Source organism: Apus apus, chromosome 4 (genome assembly GCF_020740795.1).
Source record: "Apus apus isolate bApuApu2 chromosome 4, bApuApu2.pri.cur, whole genome shotgun sequence".
Taxonomy (NCBI): domain Eukaryota; kingdom Metazoa; phylum Chordata; class Aves; order Apodiformes; family Apodidae; genus Apus; species Apus apus.
In genome coordinates this window covers 15169814-15192921 of record NC_067285.1, presented here as the reverse complement: position 1 = coordinate 15192921, position 23108 = coordinate 15169814, and the positions used below count along the sequence as shown (strand labels likewise).

Genomic DNA, 23108 nt, shown 5'->3' with positions numbered 1-23108 from the left:
ATAGGACAAGGAGTAATGGATACAAGTTGGAGCATAGGAGGTTTAAGAGGAATATCAGGAAAAATTTTTTTACTGTAAGAGTGACAGAGCACTGGAACAGGCTGCCCAGAGAGGTTGTGGAGTCTCCTTCGCTGGAGACATTCAAAACCCGCCTGGATGCCTTCCTGTGTGATGTACTCTAGGTGACCCTGCTCTGGCAGGGGGGTTGGACTAGATGATCTTTCGAGGTCCCTTCCAACCCCTAGGATTCTATGATTCTATGATTCTATGATTCTATGATTCTATGAACTTTAGCTATTCCAGAGGAACCTGGAGATGTGGGAGGAGTTGGCCTATTCTGTTGGAAAACCTGTCAGGTCTGAGGTGACTGAAATGTGAGAAAAGTGGGTCAAGGAGCTGAAACCTGTAAAGCAAAGCAAAAAAAAAAAATAATCTTGGAACCATTAGCACTTTTGGTTATTTGTCTTTTTTCTAATGTTTTCCCCCTCTTCTCTGCCTTTCCTTCCAGAAGAAAGCTGTCCTAGTCACTTGGGTCAATATCTCTTTGTAGAGAAATTTGCTGTCTCTGGTCCCAGCAATTTAATATGTTCACTGTCTTTGTGGAGACCTTCACTGTTTATTATTCTGTCATGAAGATGCTGGGACTGGAGAGCTGGGTACCTGCTGCCCCCCTTTTCAGGGCTGCTGGTGGGTTGGTGGTGACATGAACCAGTTGCACTGCAACTAAATGTCCATGAAAGCCTGAGGAATATTCAGCCTATCTCTGCTACTGCCAATGTTTACTCACAAAGTTTCCTGCTGCTACTCCACTCTTATTTAAACTCTACAGAACTTGATATATTGCCCTCTAAATACCTACCCCCAGGCTATGCCTCTAAGCAACTCAGACATGCATGACTTTGATATTATTCTTAACATTGGTGATGGGATTTCTGTTGTAAATATTTCAGGTGTTTTCATACCAGTTCTTTCCGTGACAACAAGTTACTTAATGTTTCTACTGTCTGGAGGTTTGTTCCCAGGCTCCCTGACTCTGTCTTCTATGGTTGTTTCCTTCCCTCATCCCAAAGCCAAGAGGTTCTGGCCCTGGATTCCAGTGTTACTGCCTTGGTTCCTTCTGTCTCCCGTTTGTTAGAAATGGAGCCCACTCTTGCTGTTAGCTTCTGAGTCCTAAAGGCAGCACACCTTGTCTGCAAAACAGCAAATTCTAGATGTCTGTGAAGTTTCATGGTTTTAGACACACACAAACACAGAACTTGTTTAAAATTTGAGGAGCAAGATGATTGAGACTAAGCTCTTACTATGGCTTGGAAGAAGATGGATATTTAAGATATATTTTGTTCCTCTGAAGTTGCAGAGGATGCTTGTCTTGGTCCTAGGAGCAGCAGAGTGGCATTCCTCTGTTTTGTTATTCTTACTCCCCGCTCAAGATATGTGCAATCTACATCCTGAGCTCTCTGGTTCCCTTTTTTTTTATTTCTGTTTTCAAGCTTCCTCCTCGCACTGTCTGGAGCCTTATCTGAGTACAAATGCCTGCCCTCGTGGCAACTTTTTTTCCTGATTTTGTTTTCTTATGGAAATGACTATGACACAGAAAGCACTGTTGTCTTTTGTGTTCGTGGGCTGCAGCCAAAGGTTTGCCCTAAGGCAGGAGGATCAGCAGGCAGAACCAAACTGCTCTGGCAAATCTGGATCTGACCCTCTGTGGAAGAGGAATTCTGCATCTCATGTCACATGAGCCTGCAAAGTCCACCTTTTCCTTACTCTGTCACAGCCAAAGAGGGAAAGCTTGTTTCATCACTGTCTCTTACACCTAAACTGAATGACTGCAAAACGGCATGCAAGGTCAGTCTGCAAAAGTACTACACTCATGTTTATCAGTCCATCACTTAAAGTACATCCTCTTCAACTCGGCAATCTGTTTCCCACAGCTCTATGAAAGACCTGGATGTTTATATGTGTAGAAAACCATAACAGTCTGTCACAGTTCACAGCAACCTTTCCCCATGGGGCCCTTACTCTCCAGGTGACTAATGACGGTCCATCGTTCCCCACAGAGGTTTCATCTGTCTCAGTTTGAAGATGAACTTCCTCAGACAAAAAAAACCCCACTCACTGGCAGACTTGTATAAAACAGCTTATTGTCGTTTGTCTGGTACACAGACACTTTTAAAGGATATGAAATATGTCAGTATGAGTATCCAGAAGAGGTGTTAGAAACAGCTTGGAGTCACGTAGATCATTCCCTTAGGGGGGGGGACCTGTAGATATCTTCCACTAGTTAAATTTGGGCTCCTCAGCCCTTGGGTGAGAGCTCTTTGATAAGCCCAGGTGACTGCGTTTCCTGAGTTTCTAGTTGTAGAGACCGTGGCTCTAAACACAGCCATCTGAAAATCAACCCAACTATGTCTTTTTAAAACTACCTTTCAATGGGGTTTATTTCATTTAATGTTTGGCATTTTTTATATAACTGTTTTATGACCTGTGATGACACTCTGCCACCAGGTATTCTTTGCTTAAGTCAGTATGTGACTGGTACATAAGTGCTAGCACTTTTATCAGGTTTTATTTTTTTTTAAGTAAATAGTATTTTTTACTGATAGATCTGTGTGGTTTCTATTAATTACACTGAACATTTTTAAAGTTGTATTTATTCAGTGAGCATTGCACCAACGGCACTCCTATTTTTACAGTAACTCATGTCGAGGTCACCAACAAGCACAATTACTTCTATCGTTGCTAAACTCTTAAAATGTTGGCCTATTATCTATCTCTTTAGGCAAGGTTAGTTCTCCCTTACTTGGGCTACCCAGGCCAGTTTTTCTGAATGATGACAAATGTTTACAGTTCCACTTTCAGTTTTGCCTGCTAAAGCACTTCTCCCTGAGCTTTTGAAACAAAGCTGGAAATAATTTAGAGAGAATTTAACTCACTAAAACCTTAATTATGTAGATTGTTTTTATTTTGTAGATCCCTGTTTTCCTGTTCCCAGAAAGATTATAAACAGGACTGTTTGTCTTACCAGGTTTCAGTAATATATGCTAGATCAATGTTTGCTTGTGAAGGAGAACTGCTCTGTGTGATGGGGCTGCGATAATGGAAGGGATTTGAAACTCCATGTCCAGATGTGGCTCTTCAGCATCAGGATGCTGCTGGGTCCTCTGGAAGCTGGTGGTGGGCATAGAACTAGATGGTGTCCAGCTGCAGAGCAGCATGTCGACTTGCCTGACTGCAAAGAGAAGCCCCAAGAGCAGGAGGGTGAGCTTGTAAAAACCGTGCATCTGAGAGCAGACCAGGCTCTGGCACAGGCAGGGCAAGGCAGGTGGCTGCAAGTGATGGCAGCCTGTAATCCAGTGACTTCACTCTCTGGGTGACCAGCAAGGAATGTATGTGGAGAGGGGGAAGAGCCCCAGGGACTCGTAAGCTTGTGGCCACCACTCTGAGAAGGAAGTGAAAGAACCAGGGTGGTTGGCAACTTCCTTTGGAGTGAGAGGCAGACAGATCCATATGCAGTAGGGTGGGGGGACACGTGGTTCCTGGAAATGGCCTGAATGTCAGAAGCCATACAGAAAACTTGCTGAGGCTCCTCCCCAGCTATCCTGTGTTTTTTATTTGCATGGAGTCAACTGGGGAGATGTGCAGGGGCTCAGCAAGGATAAAAGATGGGATGTGTGGTGGGATGTTCCCTTCAAGGCCTTCCTGGGAAGTTGTCAAAAGTTTCCTCTTTTCTACAGTTCCCCACGAGATGCAGCTAGAGTGCAAGCTCATCCTATGGAGCAGATAGATGCATGAGGTGACTTGTCAGCAGTTGCTGCAAATTTCTCTCCCTTTGTGTTTTATTTTTTCTTTGAGCTAGATCTAATATTTGGAAAGGAAGGAAGTCATCTGTTCTCAGGACAGTTCTTCTCTGTGTACCTCACTGGTGTGAACAGTTATCTCTTCCATCTTATGTAACTTTAACAACAACAACAGAAAAAAAAAAAAATCCACCCTAACAAAATACTTTCTCTCTGCAGCCAAAATGACATCTTCCTGCTGGAGCCAGCGATGCCACCCTGCCTCACATCGCGGCCCCAGCGGAGCCAGCGGCTGCCGTTCCCTCGGGTAGCCCCGGCCCGCTGCGCTCCCCCCGGCCTGGTTGGACACCCTGGACAGCAGGACCAGCCCCTGGCGCTGGTAACGCAGCAATTCCGAGGTAATCTGTGCTTTAAGGAAAGCAGGAGGTCAGCCTGCAAGTTAGATGAATTGAGTCATGGAGAGTTAAACTAACCCCTCCCACAGCCATGGACCACTGTAGCGCCCATTTTCATGAGCACCTCTCGCTGAGGCAGCTCAGAGCCGGCAGAGGCTGAAAGAGGAAGAAGGGGGGAAGAGGGAGGAGGGAGCGAGCACCGGCACTGATGGACGAGCCAAAGGGTAAGCAGAGAAACGAACCACTGATCTCTAAACGCGGCCCCAAGCCCCGGCGCGGGGGGGACACAGGGGCGCCCCCGGCCTGGCGGCATCCGGAGCTCGGGCGATGCTGTGCATATTCCCGAGGAGCTCCCGCAGCGTTGCCTGTCAGGAGGGAGCTGCGGCATCCCCGGGCGGCGCGTCCCCCGCTCCGCGCCCGCCGAGCGCAGCCGGCGGTGGGCGAAGGCTCCGCGGCGGGGGCTGCCTGGGTGGGAGCCGCCTTGCCGCAGTGTCCCCCCGGCTGACACTCGGCTTCGTGGCTTTGGATTTCTGCCCGTTTCTCAAGGGGCAATGTTCAACTTGTGACTGCGGTGGGCAGGAGAGGCTGCTCGGGGGATGCTGGGGGTGGCCGCGGGCTGGTGGGTCCGCGAGGGGTGCAGCGGGGCGGAGGGGGAGAGCGGAGGCTCCGCGTCTGGCAGAAGTTTGGCCGCGTCAGTGCGAGGGATTCCCTTCCTCGCCGGGCAGGGAAGGAGCCGGCGGTGACTCCCCGGCTGCAGCTCGCGAAGCAGGGGCCGAGCCCCCGCTCGCCGAGAACCACTCTCCAAGGACGAAGGAAGGCACCGAAAAAGAAAAGAAACTCGTTGGAAGTCTTGGTTATTAGGAAACCGCGGTGGAAAGCGATAGCTTTGAGGTTGGAAGAATTGCTGTACTGGGTACGAGGGGCTCTCGGTGCATGGGCCTGCGGCCAGAACCGGCTCAGGAGAGCGCCAGGGAGAGGGGGATTCCCCACTTGGAACCCTGGCAAGCCCTCTCGCCTTAACTGTGGTCCCAGGGATCGCGGGAGGGACTCGGCGTTAGCTGGAGATGCGTATTACACAGTAATTTTTATGAGATTTGCCTGGTACCAGGGTTTGCCTTTTATACTCAACCGGCACGGTGCACGCAGCAGCGCTAGTCACACTCAACGCTTGGCAGAAGCATTTCCTAGTTTAGTATCAGCTTTTGTGTATCTGTGTGTCTTACCCTCTGTTTACAGCAACTTCTGCAGACCAGTCATCTCTCTATACTGCTGGCAGTACTGGGCTCTACGTGGGGCTTTTAAACGCAAAGCAGGAACTCAAGACAAATAGGCAAGAAGCAGAAAACCGTGAAAGACCTGGGCAGAAACTTAGCTTTTAATTGAGTGAGAAGCTTAGGGAGAATAGTTTTCACAATTTTTATAATTTCTTGTTCAGTACCACGTGCAAGTCTCTAATTTATCATTGTTATGACAACAGGGAATCTAAATGTGATTTTTTTTTTTCTTAGCATAAATGAAATAGTAAACTAGACCTCACCAAGTTTTTAACTTCACAGTTAAATGCCACAAATGGCATTTGAGTGGAAGAAGCATTTTCTCAGTCTGACGTACATCAAGATTTAAAGCACAGCCTGGCAGAAGAAGAAGGTTATCTCATTAGTTCATGCAGTCGTGTGTGAAGCCGGAAATTTAGAAATAATTTGCCTCTGCTGAGGGTGGAGATAAGAATAGCTTGGAAATCAGTCCTTAAAAAGTTTCATTCCAAAAATGAAATGTAATGCATGAACAGGGATGCCTTTTCTAGTGAAGTGAGGAATCACAGGGAAGAAACGTAGCTGATGAGAAAGGATTTAGCAAAGAGGACCAAATAAGCCTTATTTTAGAAAGTGGGATTTTAAAGAGACAGAAAGAAGGAAACTGACAATCAGAGCTCAAGCTGATTGCACAAGAGGTGCTGATGGTGTCAGAATGGGCTGACCTGCAGAAATTGCAAGTCGTCTTGCAAGTGTCAAGTGAAAATTGGTGAAGTGAATAGTAAGAAACCATGGGGTTTTTGTGTGGGAGAAGAAAACCTGAGCCAATGTTCTTGAAAATGCCTCTTGCATTATGTCTTCCAGAGGCAGCAATCAATAGGTTCAATGCTGATATCAGAGTCCAGGACAAGCAGTATCTATCAGCTAGCAGGAAAGTTTCCACCCTGAAATGAGGCATGAATGCACACCGAGAGCATATCCTTTCATCAGAAAGGAATTATTAGGGAGTGTTTCAGTGAGAGTCCTGTTTCCTGGGAGTCTTGGCCACAGGGACTGCAACAAACAGGTTTGAAATGCTACTCTGGTTCTAGGAAGCCTGTGTTTTAAGTACTGATACCGTCAGCTCTGCCTTGAAATTTGAATCACTATGCTAACATAGTCAAGGAAGAAATTCTTCTTGGGGTGCTACAAAGCAACACTTTGTATCAGCGATTAGTATGACTGCCTTCTTGGGGAGAAAGCATGGCATAGTCTGAAAAATATACGTGGAGAGCTGCAGTCTGAGGAAAGCATGATGCTGAGCTCCTGTGGAAGCAGTAAAAAGCAGTAAACATTATAAAATACAGATGTTACCATAAGAGGTTCTGAACTGAACAAGAGGTATTAACTCTGATTTGGAACTTCGTATGTTGTAGAAATGGAAAGCACTGTCAAAATAGGTAACTGGAAGAGTGCATCAAAAAGACAATTGCTCATCCCAGCTGGAAGCAAACCTGTGAGCTAATGTGGTTCCCTCAAGCAAGCATATGAATCTGTATCCTAGAACAGAGATAGTCGCCCGTGTAAGAGTTTGCAGGGAGAATGTCAAGGAATATGTTCCTTTTGATTTTGGAACTCAGCTAGAGAATACTAGAGAGGGGCAAATGGAGTGTTTAAAGTACTTCTAGGCCTTCTCATTTGTCCTTGCTGTGTTGAAGGCTCTTTTTGTTTACAAAGGTAGACAGCTGACTTAACAAAATAGATACCAAACAAGCCTGCCATGATTCTCATTTGGAAAAAACAGGCTGCATTTTGTCTTATGCATGTTACCAGTACTAACATCATCTTCTTGGTTTGCCTCTTCAAATGAGGCTGGAGGCACACTGAAGTTCTAGGGGAAAAAAAAAAAATCTTCAAAATTGAGTGAGTATTGAATAAATCTGGGCTGTAAGTAAAAGGACTTGTAAAGCCTGACTTTCTTGATAGTTAGGGACCACCTTGCAAAAGGGGAACTGGAAGAACTGATCTCCCTGGTTGATATTTGATAGCCACTGGATGGATTATGAGTATGGAACTCATAAGGAAAAGGCAACTGGTCCTTTATCTGATCTGTTTTCCAACTAATTATTTGCGCTTGTTTTATTTTTCAGAGATGGCAAATGTGGTTTAAAAGAGTCAATATTAATATCTCCCATGTTTAAACTTCTCCATAGCAATAGATGCATTTCTGATGTTGTTCTCCTCTTATAAAAGTCTCCCTATGACTCTCCAGCAAAAAATGAACTAATGAATTAAGACCTGGATAACAACATAACTCAAAAAATAGTTTTTGAAGGAAATAATGATTGAACAGCTGTGTTTTCAGAGGTATTCTGCAAGAAGCCTGATGGCATTAGACATTTTCAATAATGATCTAACAATTATAAAATCATTGCTGATTTACAGATGGAGTTTGTCAGTGCTAGGAGGACCAGTACAAATACCAATTAAGTCAGAGGAAAAAGTCTAAGGAAGCCAAGAGTGGTTGGAAACATAAAGAGCAAATAATAGGCTTCGAGCCAAGCTTGTAAAAGCACAGCTAATACAACTTTGTGAGGAAAATTGGACATTGAAATCCTGAATAGACTAGAAAGATTTCCAGACAAGGCTGTCAGGAAAAAATATGCAGAGGTGTGTGTATGCATGTGTGTGACAGCCTAACTTATAGTTTATTTGCTTTATAAAGCAATTTTTATGTTTGTTTCAGGAAAAGGTGTCCTCTAGTCAACCATATTGTGACAACTGCAAGCTGTGTTTGCCTCTTGACTTGTAATTACCAGAAATATGTAGAAAAACCCTCAAGGAATTTATTGAGGAGAAAGAATAAATTTGAGAAAGAATAATTCCCTGAAAAGGGAAGGGTTACAAAAGCTGTAATAATTGAGAAGTCATTTAATTGGCTGATTATGGTGCAAAAATATAAATCTTAGTCACATTCCTTCTTTTCATAAGACATCTTTGCACCTTTAGCACCTGTAGGATTGGGAGCAACTAGCAAACCTGACTTTGGGGTTAACACCCAGTGGTTCAGTATTTTATACCTTTTCAGTAGCCCAAAATTCAATGACCATGTTCCATGGAGCTGAATCTGGTTTGTCCAGGTTTTCATCATGGAAATTACCTGTTAAAGGTGACTAGGATGTGGTTAAGGACAGAAGTGTTCAGGCTGACCTTTGGGATAAAGTGAATGATAATGAGAGGACTTTGAGGAGGCAACTCATAAGGGATTAGTATTGCTTGAGACTGATCAAGCTTAAATTGTAAAATTCCTTTGCATTTTCACGAGAAGCATCCCTGTTGGTTTTCTGAAAGATGAGTTAGATGGGACTATTTCTTAAACTGTATTTTCTTATGGCTTTGTTAGCTAGGTGTGAGACCTGGCTTCACTGCTCAGCTCAGTGGGAACTTCCCTAGCCTGAGTAGAGCTGAAGTTTTATCACTGGAGCTCCCATCACTGTTTCCTACCCACTGAGCTGTTGCTAGTGTGCTTGCATGGGGAGCAGCAGAGCATAAGGGTGCACTTCTACAGCCAACATAATTTCATGTAAATTTGTTGAAAGAGAAGTGAGAAGGTGTCTGTCCTTGTCCCTAGCCTTGTTCTTTTCTTCAGCAATAACTTTCAGCTTGTCTGGCTTGAAAGCCAACATCAGCCCAAGTGAGTGAACAGGAGGCAAGGGTGAAAGTCACTAGGATTAAAGTTAATGGGAGGAGCTTCACTGTTAGACAGGGAAAGACACAAAACCAGCCCTGTGCTCTGAAACAGTGCTGCATTAGCAGTACAAGCTAAGAAATGAGTTAAGGGAAAAAGTGTGAAAGACCAGATGGAAGGGAACAGAGTCGGCTAAGTGCACACTGAACAAATTCATCTGCTTACGTCCTCTCATGCATTTGCTCCCTCCAAATGTGGCTGGAAAGATCAATTTCCCAGCCTGTTCTTTGCTCCTTGTTCCTCTGTCCCTTGTGCTGCACTGGCTGTTCTTATTCAAGGGTGATACAGGCTGTTTAATGGTCACTGCTATCACTACTGTCAGTGCTCAGCCAATGCCAGAGATGCTACAGCTCTGCCTGTTACAGTTCTTGTCTGAACCCTTTTGGGCTCTTACTGGTCTCTTCCAGCTTGGGAAGAGCTTTCTATGAGGATCTGCAAAGGCGCTTCACTGTCTGCCTTAACACTGCCTTTCAAATTCCCCTTTTAATGTCAACATTCTTTGAAGGCATTGAATTAGCTTCTGGGATGAGGAGACACGTGCCCATGAGTCTGACCCCTGCTGTCCCATGCTCCCTTGTGACCTTCATCCAGCTGTACACCACAGCTCTTCTGACAAAAAGTAAGCCTTATGGGGTGGCTGGATGGTTTACAGGCTTGGACTCTCCCACCTTCAAGCAAGCATTTCTATATTGTGTAAATAGAAGTTAAAGGCTCTTAGTTACATTTGTATTCTTGCCTTTCCTTCTGATCCTCCTGAGAATCTTTGCCCTGATCACAGAGGGTGGTGAGTGCCACATCATTCCTTGGGAAGAGAATTTTTACAAACAAATGAGAATTTGCTTGTTTTTCTCTAACTGCAATCTCTCAGCCAAAGCTCAAAGTATTACTGGCCTTTGAGCTCTGTGAGCTGCCCGGAGAAGGTGAATCAGCAGCTCACGGTGTAGAAACCACTTCAACCCCCCAGTCAGTTCACAGAGCTTTCACACTAGTCTCAGAGGGCTCCTGAGACAGCGGAGCAGCAGGAACTGCTGGTAAAGCTGCTGTGGTTTCTAATGCTCAGTAATGGTGACACTGCAGCTGGGAGCAGGGGAGACAGCAGCCTCTGCACCCTCCTCTCTGGGCTGTAGCAAGTAAAGGGGACATTGTCGGAAGTGAGGGATGGAGGAAGTTTGGAGACCCTGCAGCACATCCATGCTGCATGGCAAAGTCCAGGGAGCAGGCATGCAGCAGGAGGGAAGGTGGAGCTCCTTTATGAGCAAGGTGAGCTTGGTGGTGGGGACAGGTAACAGAGTAGGATTTGTTCCCCTGCTGAAAACTATCCCTCCCTCCTACCTGCTCTTTGCTAGAATGGCAGAGGGCAGCTTTTGCCAGGGAGAACATCTGACCTTGGCTGAGATCAGCCCTTAGCTTCTGGCTCCAGCTCCCTTGTGGGAAACACACTGGAAATCTGCAATTTTTCCTTAAATTGAATGTGTCAAACACGTTGATCCACAGCTTCTATATACTTAGTCTTGCTTTCCTGAAATAGTATAGGAACCTTACTGTGTGTTGCTTTGCCTGAAACTGCAGTAAACACAAAACCAGCTGAAGCCAAAAAGAACTGTATTCTGGTAAAGCTAGTGGTCAGGTTCTTCTAAACAAGACTTAGAAATACTGTTGTGACAAAAATCATTAAAACCATAAAGAAAAGAAAAAAAATAGTGTTCCCACAGTGTTGATCAGGATTTATTATGTCATTAGCCAGAGAGAATTAAGATCCTGTTTTGAAATGAATCAGTTGCAGGTTTAAAGATTAGTTTAGCAAGTGGTTTTAAGACATGAGGTTGAGTTGAGCTGTCTACCCTGCCTGATGAAAAGGACAGTCAGATTGCTGCTCCATTCCCACACTGTGCTTGTGACTATCAGCCTGACCAGAGAACTTAACCCACCTGAACAGTAGCCTGGTTAAAAGAAAAAAAATAAAATAAAATATATATAGATATAAATTAGAAAAGGAATCTGCACTTTTGCAAGTGCAAAGTAGAACTGTGGCAAAAGACAGACTAGTTCCTTTTTGTAGGAGAGCAAACAGAGGAATTAAGTGAATTCTGAAGCTGAGCCTTTGCACTTCATCTTAAAAACCATGTTTTACAAGAGAACCTCACTCCATGCTATGCACTCCTTGTTCAAGGCAGTAATTTTACAGTTGCTTTTTAAGTTACAGAGTGTGTCTCAGCTCCAGAGACTAGTAATTTCTTTACCATTTTAAGGACCTTCTCATGTTGTGGCCACTTGGTGTCTATGAGAATGCTAACTGGATACCATAAGCCTTGCTGGGAATAGATGAACTTCTGTAAATAGGGATCTTGGAGAGTCTCTTCTGCCCATTTACTTCTCAAGACACTGTAACCATAAATTTAAGTTGCCATATAGTGAAAACCACATCTCGGGAACTTCTGGTGTGGTTAGTCTTTAGGTTTACTAGCATTTCATAATTATATATAACACAGCTGAACTGCTGTTAGGTAGTCCCTAACGCCTTTATAAAGTACTAAACAACTCCTTTAACTTTACTGCTTGGTTTCTTCTGCCTCCACCCCTGAAGTCAAACTGCAGGAGGGAAACATAGGGAATGTCTGCTATGGGATTCTGCTGTCTGAGTTTCTCTTTTCAGCATGTTTCTCCTAACCTAAAAGACATTATTTTCCAATTTATTTTTTTTTCATGTTTCTAAAGTTGTAGCAGAATACATAGATTACGTATTATGAGTTGTGTGTGTACTTTATTAGACCAATAATCTCCAAGTTGCTATTAGTCTGGCAGAACAGGAGAGAATATATCAAAATGACAGAAGATGCACTTAAGAGTAGGTGTAGCTGAAGTGTGCTGCTCCTTTCCCTGGACCCTGGGAACTCTGCCGCTCTGTGGGAGGGAGTGTGCTGCAAGCCCTGGTTCACAAGAGCTTCCCAGACAAGTGGATGAGTTGTTCCAGGGGGCAGAGTGTCAGGCTGGGTTTTTGCTGCTCTCTTGTGCTTTTTCATCATCTGGGCAGATGGGGCTAATCATACTGACTTCTGTAAACTGCTTGGCAGTGTATGGATGGAAAGCACTGAGACAAAGTTAAGTGTTATGATTTGTCACTAGGCAAAGGCTGCAGTTGAACAGACAGAAGAGTGTGATGATTGGCTCCAGCATTACCTGTTTGGTATCAGCTCCCCATTAGTTCTGGGTAGACAGCACTGCTGAGAGCTGGAGTCAGCTGTGAAAGTGCAAGAGTCAAGGGGAGCCTGGGAATAGTGGGAAAGAAGTGAACCGGGCCTTGCTTGGTGTCTATGTGCTGGGAGAAGGGTGGACTCATAAGGCTGTGACGTGAGCATGAGAAAATCTGCGTGAACAAAAGCCTCCTTGTGAATCTTGTGGCTCTGTTGTGGGATAATTGCAGCTATCCTATCTCACCAGGAGCTTTATGGGGGAAGATGAGGTTAACAGAAGCCTTGCCCTGCGAGCCTGGGTATAGAAACACCACCAGGTCTGCACCACACTAGTAACAATGGTCTTGCCCCATACTGTGACAGGGAGCTGCTCAGCACGTGACAGGCTGAAAGCAGCTCCAGCTCTAACATTGTCAGTGAAATCTTGGGTATAAACTGTTTCAAATCCCTCGTGGTGAGTCTGGTAGTAACACCCAGGGACAGGCTGCATTGTTCCTCTCTTGGATTTCAACATCCTCTAATTTCTAACAGACTGTCCCTGGTGCTGGCTTGTGCGTGCTGTGCTGTGAGCTCTGTACAGGAGACCTGGCTGTATCCAAGCAGAACAGCCTAAAAATATGCTTCTTTTGCTGTTATTATGGTCCCATACAACCTAACCAAACCAAGGATACCTTTTCACAGTCACAGTGACAGTCTGTGAAACAAAGGTTCTGACACACCATGCATAAGCCAGGTGTGCAGCTGAAGAAGTAGAAATACTACAGCTGGACTGAAGGAAACACAACTGAAAGTGTGTGTGAGAGAGGACTAAAAGAAGCAACAGAGCAAGGGTTAAAAGAATGGTCTGTATTGATAACCAAGGATGCAACCAACTGCAGTAAAACTGGGTAAACACTGAGAAGTGTGGTGTTTGTGACAAGCCCACATGGCTTGTGATAAGCTTCACATGGATGGCCCATCAGCAGAATGATAAAGCCCCCATACAGATGACTCCTCAGGAAAAGCTGTGCTCCAATAATAAAAGGATGACAGTAAGGTTGCAGCACATACCTTCTCCTCTCTCAGAACAAGGCAGACTGTGGGAGAAAAGGTATGCAAAATGAAGGGGAAAAAAAGGCACTGAGCAGCCACTCGTCCTGGAGCTCTCAGGGAATAAGGTAAGTGAGATTTTGGGGCAAAAGACTCACACTGTAGTAGCCACTAGCTCCTCAAGATGGCAAAAGACCTGCTCAAAAATTTGTAGCTTGCCACTGAAGAGGAACTTAAGAGGGAACCTAAGAGATGTGGTGAGGACTTGGTATCTTGCTCCCTTGATCCCACACAGGATCCTGTCAGAGAGCATGGGCATGGGTGAGAAAATGAGTGTGACTAAAACTGTTCTTTGAAACATGTATGATCTTCCTGTTACAGAAGGTATTGCACTGTTGCTACATTAATTTCAGGTACAATAAGCTCAGCAGAGTTTAAGAATTTTTTTGTTTTAGCACAATCTGTAGCACAAAAATGTGATCAGGTATAAACCGAGCAGTGAGAGGATCCGGGGGCTGAAAATTATTGGGCAAAAATATCCAACAAAACAGGAGAGCAAGGAAAGTTTTCAGGTGCTTTCAGTGATGGAAAGTACAAAGCTGAAATTGCTCACCAGCCTTTTACTTTCACCCTTCCCACCCAAAGTAAGTTGCCTTCCTGTGTGTCTATGTAAAGGGTCAGCAGGTTGTGGCCCAGGAGGAAACCCACCACCAAGAGTCCACTGAAGAAAAGTGGTGTAGGAGTCTGGCCAGTTTACAAATGGATTTTAAAGCTAGGACATCCACTTCTGCTCTGAGGAGCAGCCCCACAGATTTCTCTTTGCAGAGTTACCATACAGCTCCTATTTCTCCTTCAGCCTGCGAGCCCTCGTTTCCATACTTCACATCTCTCAGTGAGCCCCCATCTCTTTGAGATCAAATCCTGCTTTCAATTAGTGTTATTATCCTTATGAGTATCTGAGGTTTGAGTTATTTTTCTCATGTTTGTCTTTTTCCCAAGTTTTATTGTTTCCTGTGTAGGATCGTGGTTTCCATAGATACCTTGGACATTATTTATCTGTACTCCCTACACTCCCTCTTAATGAATTATAGTGCAAGTTTGCCACTTCTGCTCAAGGCCTTTCCTTCTGCATCCATATCAGTGCTATACTGAGCATTTTAATGCTGTTGCTCTAGCACGTCTTGTCTTTTTGGTCTGTTCCCTAGTGCTCTTACACAGCTTCCAATCCACAATAGAACTCCTATTCCAGCCAGTTTTAAATTAAATAGCATGTCTATATTAGGATTTTTGTACTGATAACTGTTGGAAACTTTAGCTCAGCTTTTCTCTGCCATGGGTAACTGTTAAACAGAACAGTGTTTTGTTATTTTTGTTCTCCTTCCTCTCCTTGAGAAATGTTATCAAAGCAAAAAGTCTGGCAAAGTATTCAGGGTTAGTATGGTCCTATCTGAGCACTGACTCAGCTACCGCTGACTGGTATTGTTTGAGACAGCTCTTGCATGAGTTTTCTTTTTATCCTGTTTCTACCTTGTCCCAGAGGAAGGCTTATGTCCTGATTGCAGAGGTAGATGCTAATGTGAGTCACTGCTTGGTATTTAGTGGTGAGAAAGCTGACCACTATCAGGCTTCCTAAATCCTAGCAGAAGCCAAGAAAAACCTGGACAGCATAAGTTAGGCTTTCTCACTCAAGGCTGTTCTGCCCTTATTGGGCTATTTACTGCACAAGTGGGGCCATTCTGCTGATTCAGCATTACAAGGAGTGATGCCAGGGCAGCTCCAGGCCACATTTAGGGAATTACAAAGGCGACAATTACAGTCACAAGTTTTCTCTTTAGCTGATTTATAAATGGATTTGTTTTCTTTCTTGCTCCTTTGTCCCAGAGCTGTTAATAAATAACCTTTTCAATGCCCCTGCTCCTGCAGGAGACATAAGAAGGAAGCTCGTGTGAACTTGCTACAAGTTCTGCAGCTGGGCTGGGGATCCTGTGCTGGAACATGGACTGTGGCTTGAGCTGGGAGCTCCTGTAGCTGGAGGGAGAACAGCGTTCAGAGAAGCCGGGAAACGCAGCCGTGGCAGAGTAGCAATACACATGTAGCTTTTTTTTTTGCATGGGTCCAGGTTTGTTGGCCATTCCTGCAGCTTGAGGGGCTGTGCTCATCTTAATGGCGCCAGCCAGGGGCTCTTTTTCATGCTAAAAATCTGTTCCTTTTGCTGGAGTGACCAGGTCACAAACTTGTCACTTCTTCAGCTGACGTAACCTCCATTTTGTTGGCTTTTGACAGCGGAGAGTGTTGATTTCTCTCTCCCACTGAGCACCTTTGGACACACAAGGTAGAGCCTTGAGCAGAAAGCTTGGACACAGGTGTTACAAAAGAGCTTGGAAATTCACTGCTTGCTTATCCCTGCTGGGAACTGAGAGCAACTCCTGTTCTTACTCCTCTGGTGGAGATGCAGCAAGAAGTGCATTTGCTGTGATGTCCATTTGCTGGGCCCAGTCGTGGGTGCAGTCCCTGCAGATGCCCGGGGGCTGGTGGCTGAACCCCTTTATAGCAGCACCTTGCATGTGACATGGGCAGGTAGGGCAGTGCAGGCACTTGTCAGAAGGATGGGTGGCTGTGACTGCCCCCTGTTCTTCTTATCACTCTGTGCCCATGCTGCCACATCCAAAATATTTTTTGTTTGTATTTTGAACTATTTGAGGCAAGGACTTGTGTGGGGAGGGGTGCAGGGGCAGTAATGAAGACATACAAATTGAAGGCCAAACTATGGTTTGATTATAAATGGGTTTCCTTTCCCGAGCCTTATCGTCCCTGGGATTCGCTGCATGTCCTGGTAATAAGTAATGTGTACTTTAGAGATTAATAACATCCTGTGCCAGCCCATTCATCCAGCAAAACTCCTTTGCTGTTTTGTTCCATGTCTGCATGAGGCTCTAGCCCTTGCAAGGTGCTCTTCTGACCATGAAAATTTATATTCGTATATAACTTATTACTTTTGTAACCTCCAAGAAGTATTTGTTCTCTTACACGCAGGAACTTTGTCAAGGCTTGTGCCTTGCAAGAGGCTTTGGTCCCATGTTCTTTCCCATTCCCATTGGTTGTTCCAAAAAATACCACAGGGTAATTTGTTTCCTGTTATTTGAAATGGAAATTATAGCAGCATGGGGAACAGTGTGTTATTCATGCCAAATATCATGAGCTGAATTCTCCCCGTGGTTTGTGGGAATCCTAGTTATTAAAGCTGACCTCTGGGAAGTCAGTATATTTTTCTGCAAAGCCTAGACAGTGGATGCACTTCTCAGCAGGAGACAGAAACTATCCCAGCTGTTCTCTGTCCTGTGTTCTGCAATGAGGAACAGTGATACCAGTGCTGACAGCTGGAGGCATGGAGGCAAATCTGGAAGCGATGAACTAGAGCACCATCTTTTCTATGCATGAAGCCTTAACCTTGGCTTACTGAAAGGAGGCAGCGGGGCTGCTGCCCTGCCTGAATAGCAACAGGCCATTCACTTCATCTGCTACCATTAGTTGCAAAGGTAAAGTGCCTACAGTTTTCTCTGCTGCAAGTGAGTGCAATGCATGTTAAGGGAGGGAAAAACTCAATGGGTATTTTGCCAGGCCTGAGATACACTCCTCTAAAAGAGCAAACACCTGTGCTGGAAATCACACTTGGAAGGGGCTGCAAAATCCAGATGTAGGCCAAATCTTGGGCACAGATGAACACTGACTGCAGTGGTCACAAGCATATGCACTCACACGTGGGCCTGCCAGGGAATGGGCATCATCTGTCCCTCTGCATGTGTAGCCCCATCATTCTGGGGCTTTGCCAGTGGCTCTGCTGCTGCTACACCAGCTTGGAACAGTGTTTCTGCGGTCTGTCTCCAATGGTTTTTGGTCCTGAGTGGGAAGTGAAACTTCGGGAGCAAAGCTGGTTGCTTGGCTGTGCAGATAGTACTTGGGGAAGCTGGGGCTCCCTCCAGCTGCAGCAGCATGGGTAGCTGCTGTGTTTGTCACATGTGGCTTTTCAGGAGCTGCCTTGTTGTTTGGAAGCTGGGGAAGTGAGCCCCTGAAAGCAGTAGTGTTGCTCAATGTATGACACCATCCCAAGAATCTGCAATTCAGAGAAAAATGTCCTTGAGATGTGGCAAGATGCTTGGTGGCCTTCCCTTAGAGGCAGGAGAGGTTGTCAGTGGAGAGGGCATACAGGGAAACTGGTGACTACTGGGAGGGCGTATTTTGACAGCACTGTAAAAACCGGGTGCAGAGCACCCTGTGGGTGGTGAAGGGTTTGGGTGTGTGTTCTCTGTGGTCATTCCCCTGCCAGAACTCCTGCTGGGGGTAGCAGTATTTATAGTGCTCAGGACTTTGTGTTTTCCAGGAAGTTTCTGAGCTTCCTGACCCAATATGGGCATTGAAGGGGGGAATGGTTGTTCTGGAGGCTATTTCCTCTCCTTTTGCCATGACAAATTCTACATCCACCTGGTGCAGGTGGTTGATGGAGCACACGGAAGGGTGGCTGTACTAGGCTGGTGATGGTGTCAGTGCTTGATGCTTCTTTTTTCCCTAAAAGAAAAACAAATGTCTTCACATCATGTGATAGCCAAGTATATTTGAACAATAACTCAGGTGGTAAGCAAGAGAGGGAAACTGGTTTGAACTCACTGGATATTTTTTGATGAAACTTCAAGCTTTGTGGGTAATGACAATAAATCTTCTCCAGTTAAAATACAGCTTCGAAGGGCTGGTAGCATATTAAGACCAGAAGTTGCCTGGTAGGAGATTGATAGAACTTTTAACAGTTGTTTCTTCTGCTTTGAAAACCTTTTTGATGTGTGAATCCTAAAAAAATATGTACACACAGAGTACAGGATTATAAGCCCAATAAACATCATATAATTAGCTGCTTAAAGGTCATTGTGTCAGTGGTATCCTGCCACTTTTTGGTTGTATTTGAGAGTATCAAGTATCTCAGTCTGATTGCTGGGATGTAAGCCAGAAGAATATCTTCCTGCAGGGAAACTATTTAATGAACAGGCATTAAGAAAGCTTTGGTGGGGACAGTGGATACTAACAGGGAGATGGGCTATGATGTGGGGATGGGAGGTGGTGTGATTGCCTTGCAGAGCAGGTGGGGAGGCTGAGCAGTGCACCCAGCACTGCTGAGCACTGCAGGAAGGTCTCTGACAGGGGAATCCACTTTGTGCACAGGGTGAATGGGATTTTGTTGGTGGGGCAGCCCAAATCACAGGGGCTCCTGCCCAGAACCCCCTGGACATCACCCTGCCGGCAGTGAACCCAGATTGCAGAGTCAGTGTAAGCAGGGCTATGGGACTGCCCTGAGCACAAAGCCCCTCTGTGCCACTGCCAGCTGTGGAAGGGAGAGAAGGAGCCTATGTCCTCTTTCATGTGCATCTCTTGCTGCTGCTGCTTGGCTTTTTCAGCCTCTAACACCCACCAGCTCTCCAGGACTGCCTGTGTTTTCCTTTTTTCCAGGAAAAGAGGACTTTTCCATTGTTTCTTGTGCAATTTTTCATGGTTACATCCCAGTCACAACTGCAAAAGCAGCAAAGGATAAGGTGCTCCCACCCCAAGCAATATATATATGGACAGCACGTAGCAGAGTGGTTGAATTATGTCTGAGTGCAACCTGGAGCTCTGGTGAGGGAAGGAGGGGACAGATACAGTGAAATGCATCTGTATTGCATGAGGAGGGCATACACATCGCATGGTTCTTTGCTAACAGCGTGGCTTATGCATGCATTGCCCTCTTGTTGCTAACTCCCTGCCTTCCGAACTGAGGAGACAGAGCTGGGAGAAAGTCTGGGAGCCAACCCTGCCCTGGGAGAGAATCAGCTACAACAATGCTGGCAGATAGAGTTTTCATTTGTCTGAAGACAGCTAATGTGTCTCCCTTGCTCTTCTCTTTCTAAACTAAACAACCCAATTCTTTCAATCTTTTCTCATACGTCAAGTTTTTAGACTTGTCTTTTCCTCTTGTTCTTTTCTGGAGTTTCTCCAAGTGGTCTACATCTTTCCTGAAAGGCAGTGTCCAAAATTGGGCATAGAACTTCACAGGAGGCTTTACCAGCATTAGATGGAGGGAGAGATTACTATAGCTGCAAGAATGTTTTCTCTGGAAGTGCTAATTAACTGATTGCTCACCACACTGTCTTTGAGCGATGGGTATTTTCTAAGTGTCATATTTGACCTTGTCCTTTCTCAAGTGCGTTGGATGCTTTCCCCAGGCTCTCCCTACTTGCTGAATTTTTTTTTAATCCCGGTGCTATGTGACAGTGTGCTTTTGCTCCCGAGCTGCAGGTGCACTCGTTACTCCATCTTTCCCACTTCCAAACACACATATGTGTACACATGGCATGGAGTAGTTCAAGCACTCTGCTTATAGCCTAGATGTGCAGAAGTCTGCTGGGGTTTCAGACATGTAGGACTGTGTGATTTCCAAGTAGCAAATGTCTCTGAAGGACAGCATTTAAAAAATCATATTACATTGTCTGGATTATCAATTTCACTGATGTTCCAGTGTTTAGACATTCAGCACTTACAAGTATTTAACTGGAAAAACACAATCCAATAAATGTGTGCTTATAATTGTGTGTTGCACCACAAAGAGGGCCAGAGATCACAGCAGTATTTAGGCAACAATCTTTGCCATGTGAATAATCACAACTTGGAGCAGAGCCTTCCACACTGTTACATGTAACAGCTGTAAAAGTCATGTAAAATCTTGATCTGGAGCATGAATTCTAATTTCAAGATGTTCAGTGTCTTGCCCTGATATTTTGAAATAAAACCCCTTAAACCAAAGCAATTCACTTACTGTATATGCCCTTGTGCGTATATTGTAAGACAAACCTGAGCCTCTCACCAGCCTAACAACTTTTCAAATACATAGGCCTCAAAGAGCTGGTTTACATTTCAGTGCAGCAAAATCTTCCTAGGTAACTTGAACAACAGCACATTTGAATGAAAAAGGCAGATGAAGAATGAGTAAGAAGTCAGATGGGGACAGAGAAGAGTTCAGAAATGGACTGATAAATGAAGCATTGTGGCTCTTCTGAGTGTTTATGGACTCAGATGTTTGGTTGTGGTGAGCCTGAAGGCAGGAGTGGCTTCTAGGTAGTGTGCCTCAAAGCCTGATGCAAGTTCAGCAACCTCCCTGAGTGGGAAGTTCAGCCTGATAAACTTAATGACTACAGAAATTCTTTTCCCTCAGCAGCAGGGTAATGTGTCCCCTCTATCTACCCTGGAGAACAGCTGCACTGACTGCTCCCATACTCTTTCCTTGCCATCACTACTGGTAGAACTTCATAGACATGAATTCCTGTGGTTTGTAAATGTGCACAGACTGCATTGCCAGACCCCCTGTCTACTGGGCTCTCTGCTGACCAAGATGATGTCCATCTGGAAACACCTACCCTGATGGATTCTCCTTCTGCCCAAGATGGCCACCCCGTGTCACAGAGCTTGTAACAGGTGCTGGATGCATTTGGACCAGTGAGAGATTCAGACACCCTTCAGCCGTAGGCTCCTGTGCTCGTTCAGCTGGCAGGCACACAGGCAAGTTGTTGCTCCTTGCTTTAAAAATATGGTGGTATCTGACTCATTTAAATCCACACTGCTCCCAGTTTCTCAGTCTTCAAGTACCTGTCAAGTACCTGTCTCTGATATTTTTAAGTTCTGGAGCTCTGCAGACTATGTTCCCATTTGCTGGGCTACGTGATTGCCTGAGCATCCAGCAGTTCTCCCCAAAGACTGGGTGTGTGCTTAGGAAATGAGTTATTGGAGACTCCCCAGAGACTGCAGCAGCAATGCGGGTGATCAGCAGCAGAGGCAGCTGCCAGCTGATGGGCAGGATTTCTACAACTATTGTCTCTCCAAGCCTCTTGAGCAGCAGGCAGCATGTCTTGGAACTCCTTTTGCTCACAGCATGTTGCAGGGCTAATTGAATGAAATGTGATCAAATATGAGTTTGCTGGGTTTGCATAGGAGTGGTGCTGGGTTGACTTAGCACTGGTTCTGGTGGTAGATCATCATGTGTCTGAGGTAGTACAGGTCCCCACCTCACTCCCATTTAGGCTGGGACTGTATCATCTGGTGTAACAGGTACATAACTGTGCAGCGGTAGTCTCATTGCAGCTGTGGTCAGAATGCTTGAGAAAAATAAAAGCTGATTATTCTGTATGCAGAGAAGGGCTGCTGGACTGCTTAGGTAGATGAAAAAGTCTGGAAAGACAAAAATCCAGAAAGGGTAATTGATTAAGAGAATAAATTCCAGGAGGATTGAAAGTTGCGGAAGTTTTGAGATGGGTGAAACAAAGAGTGAATAAACTGGCAATAAATACATAAAAGCTGAAAATGAGAATGTTTCTGACCATACAGAGGTGGACTGAAAGCAGAAAGGTAACAGTGGGAACTGTTTCTCTCAGCGTGGCATTTGGGAAGCAGAAGAGTGATGGCCTTGCAGTACAGCCTCTTGTCATACCTTCTGTAACAGCCTGAGCGTGAGCATCCAAAGGAGAGAGCAAACACCATCTTTAGCTGTTGTGCTAAGCCAGAGCTTACAGGAGTATTTGTATGTATTAGAGATGATGGGTCACAGTGAGGTTATCTGAACTGAGCATGGCTTTGGACTGTGCACAGTATCTCTCTGCTTGACAATCCTAATTTCAGTCCTTATACCAGTGTTAGCCTCTCCTTACTGCACCTCTAAAAGCAGCTGGTTGCCTGATTCCTTTTAACATTTGTCAGTAAGTCTAGTTTGGTGAGAAGAGAGTTGCGAGGGTATCGGCTGCAGCTGTGAGTGACATCTCCTGGCGTGCAGAGCTGCCAGTGACTTTGCGTGATGTGGGCTGGAGGAGCGGTTTCCTATTTGTCTTGCGGCTGTGGAAGACACTGGGGATGATCCTGCTTCCTTTTCCTTCACAGAGAGCAGCCTCCCACACTGGTGTGGTCCTTCCTGGCTAATTCACCAAGAGCAACAGGGTTTCTGCAGCAAAACTGCTGTTAGCTGGAGTGGCTGCTAACATCATTCTCAGTTGATAACTAACTCAGAGACAGAAAGGATATATGTTCTGTTTATATTCTGGGACCTGCACCAATCACTGGATGGAACCAGTGGTAGCACCTACAGAAAAACAAATAGACCAAAATTAGAAACAGAGGGAGATGCCTGAGCAGCCAGGCTGTGTTCCAACATCTGGAGAGTGCTTAATGCCTGCACAGCTGGGCATTGCTCCAGCACCAGGCAGCTCAGCTTTGGGGTGGGGAAGAAGAAAAGCAGTGTCAATTCTATGCCTACTTATAGCCTTATGTGATGTGTGATGTTTTTAATCACCACTTACAGTGGTCAGTATGGGAGAAAGAGTAGAGATCTGGCTCTGTTTGGGTTCTGGCTGGGCAGAGATAGATCATGCCTGCTGAATGTTTAGCTGAGGAAAACTGCTAATGGAAGAAAAGTCCTGGGACCTAGCAACCAGAAGTGCTAGAGGATTGAGTACTGTCCCACTTGGTGGAGACTGAGGAGTGTTTGTGCGACATCAAGCAACATGAACATGGGGTGCAGAGGAGCTGAGAATAAAGACAGAAGAAATTTAATCCTTAGCCACTGCAGAATCTGCAGTTATACCTAGAGCTGATGCAGGTAACCAGGTGTGCAGAAAAGGGAAGTTGTTGAAATACCTCACTGTCCTGAGCAAATA

General features: G+C 45.2%; 1 protein-coding gene across 2 annotated transcripts in view; it reads left to right on the top strand.

Annotated features, from left to right (window-relative positions):
- Positions 1 to 4336: 4336 nt before the first annotated feature.
- The window catches only part of ENTPD1 (ectonucleoside triphosphate diphosphohydrolase 1), a 31545-nt gene continuing 12773 nt past the window's right edge, over positions 4337 to 23108 (top strand). The window contains exon 1 of one of the 2 annotated variants that reach the window (XM_051619346.1): positions 4337 to 4416. In XM_051619346.1, coding sequence (XP_051475306.1) covers positions 4401 to 4416 — 16 coding nt within the window. In that variant the 5' untranslated portion in view covers positions 4337 to 4400. Of the gene's footprint in view, positions 4417 to 13400; positions 13521 to 23108 lie in introns of those variants that run through there. The other variant, XM_051619347.1, reaches the window with a different exon arrangement.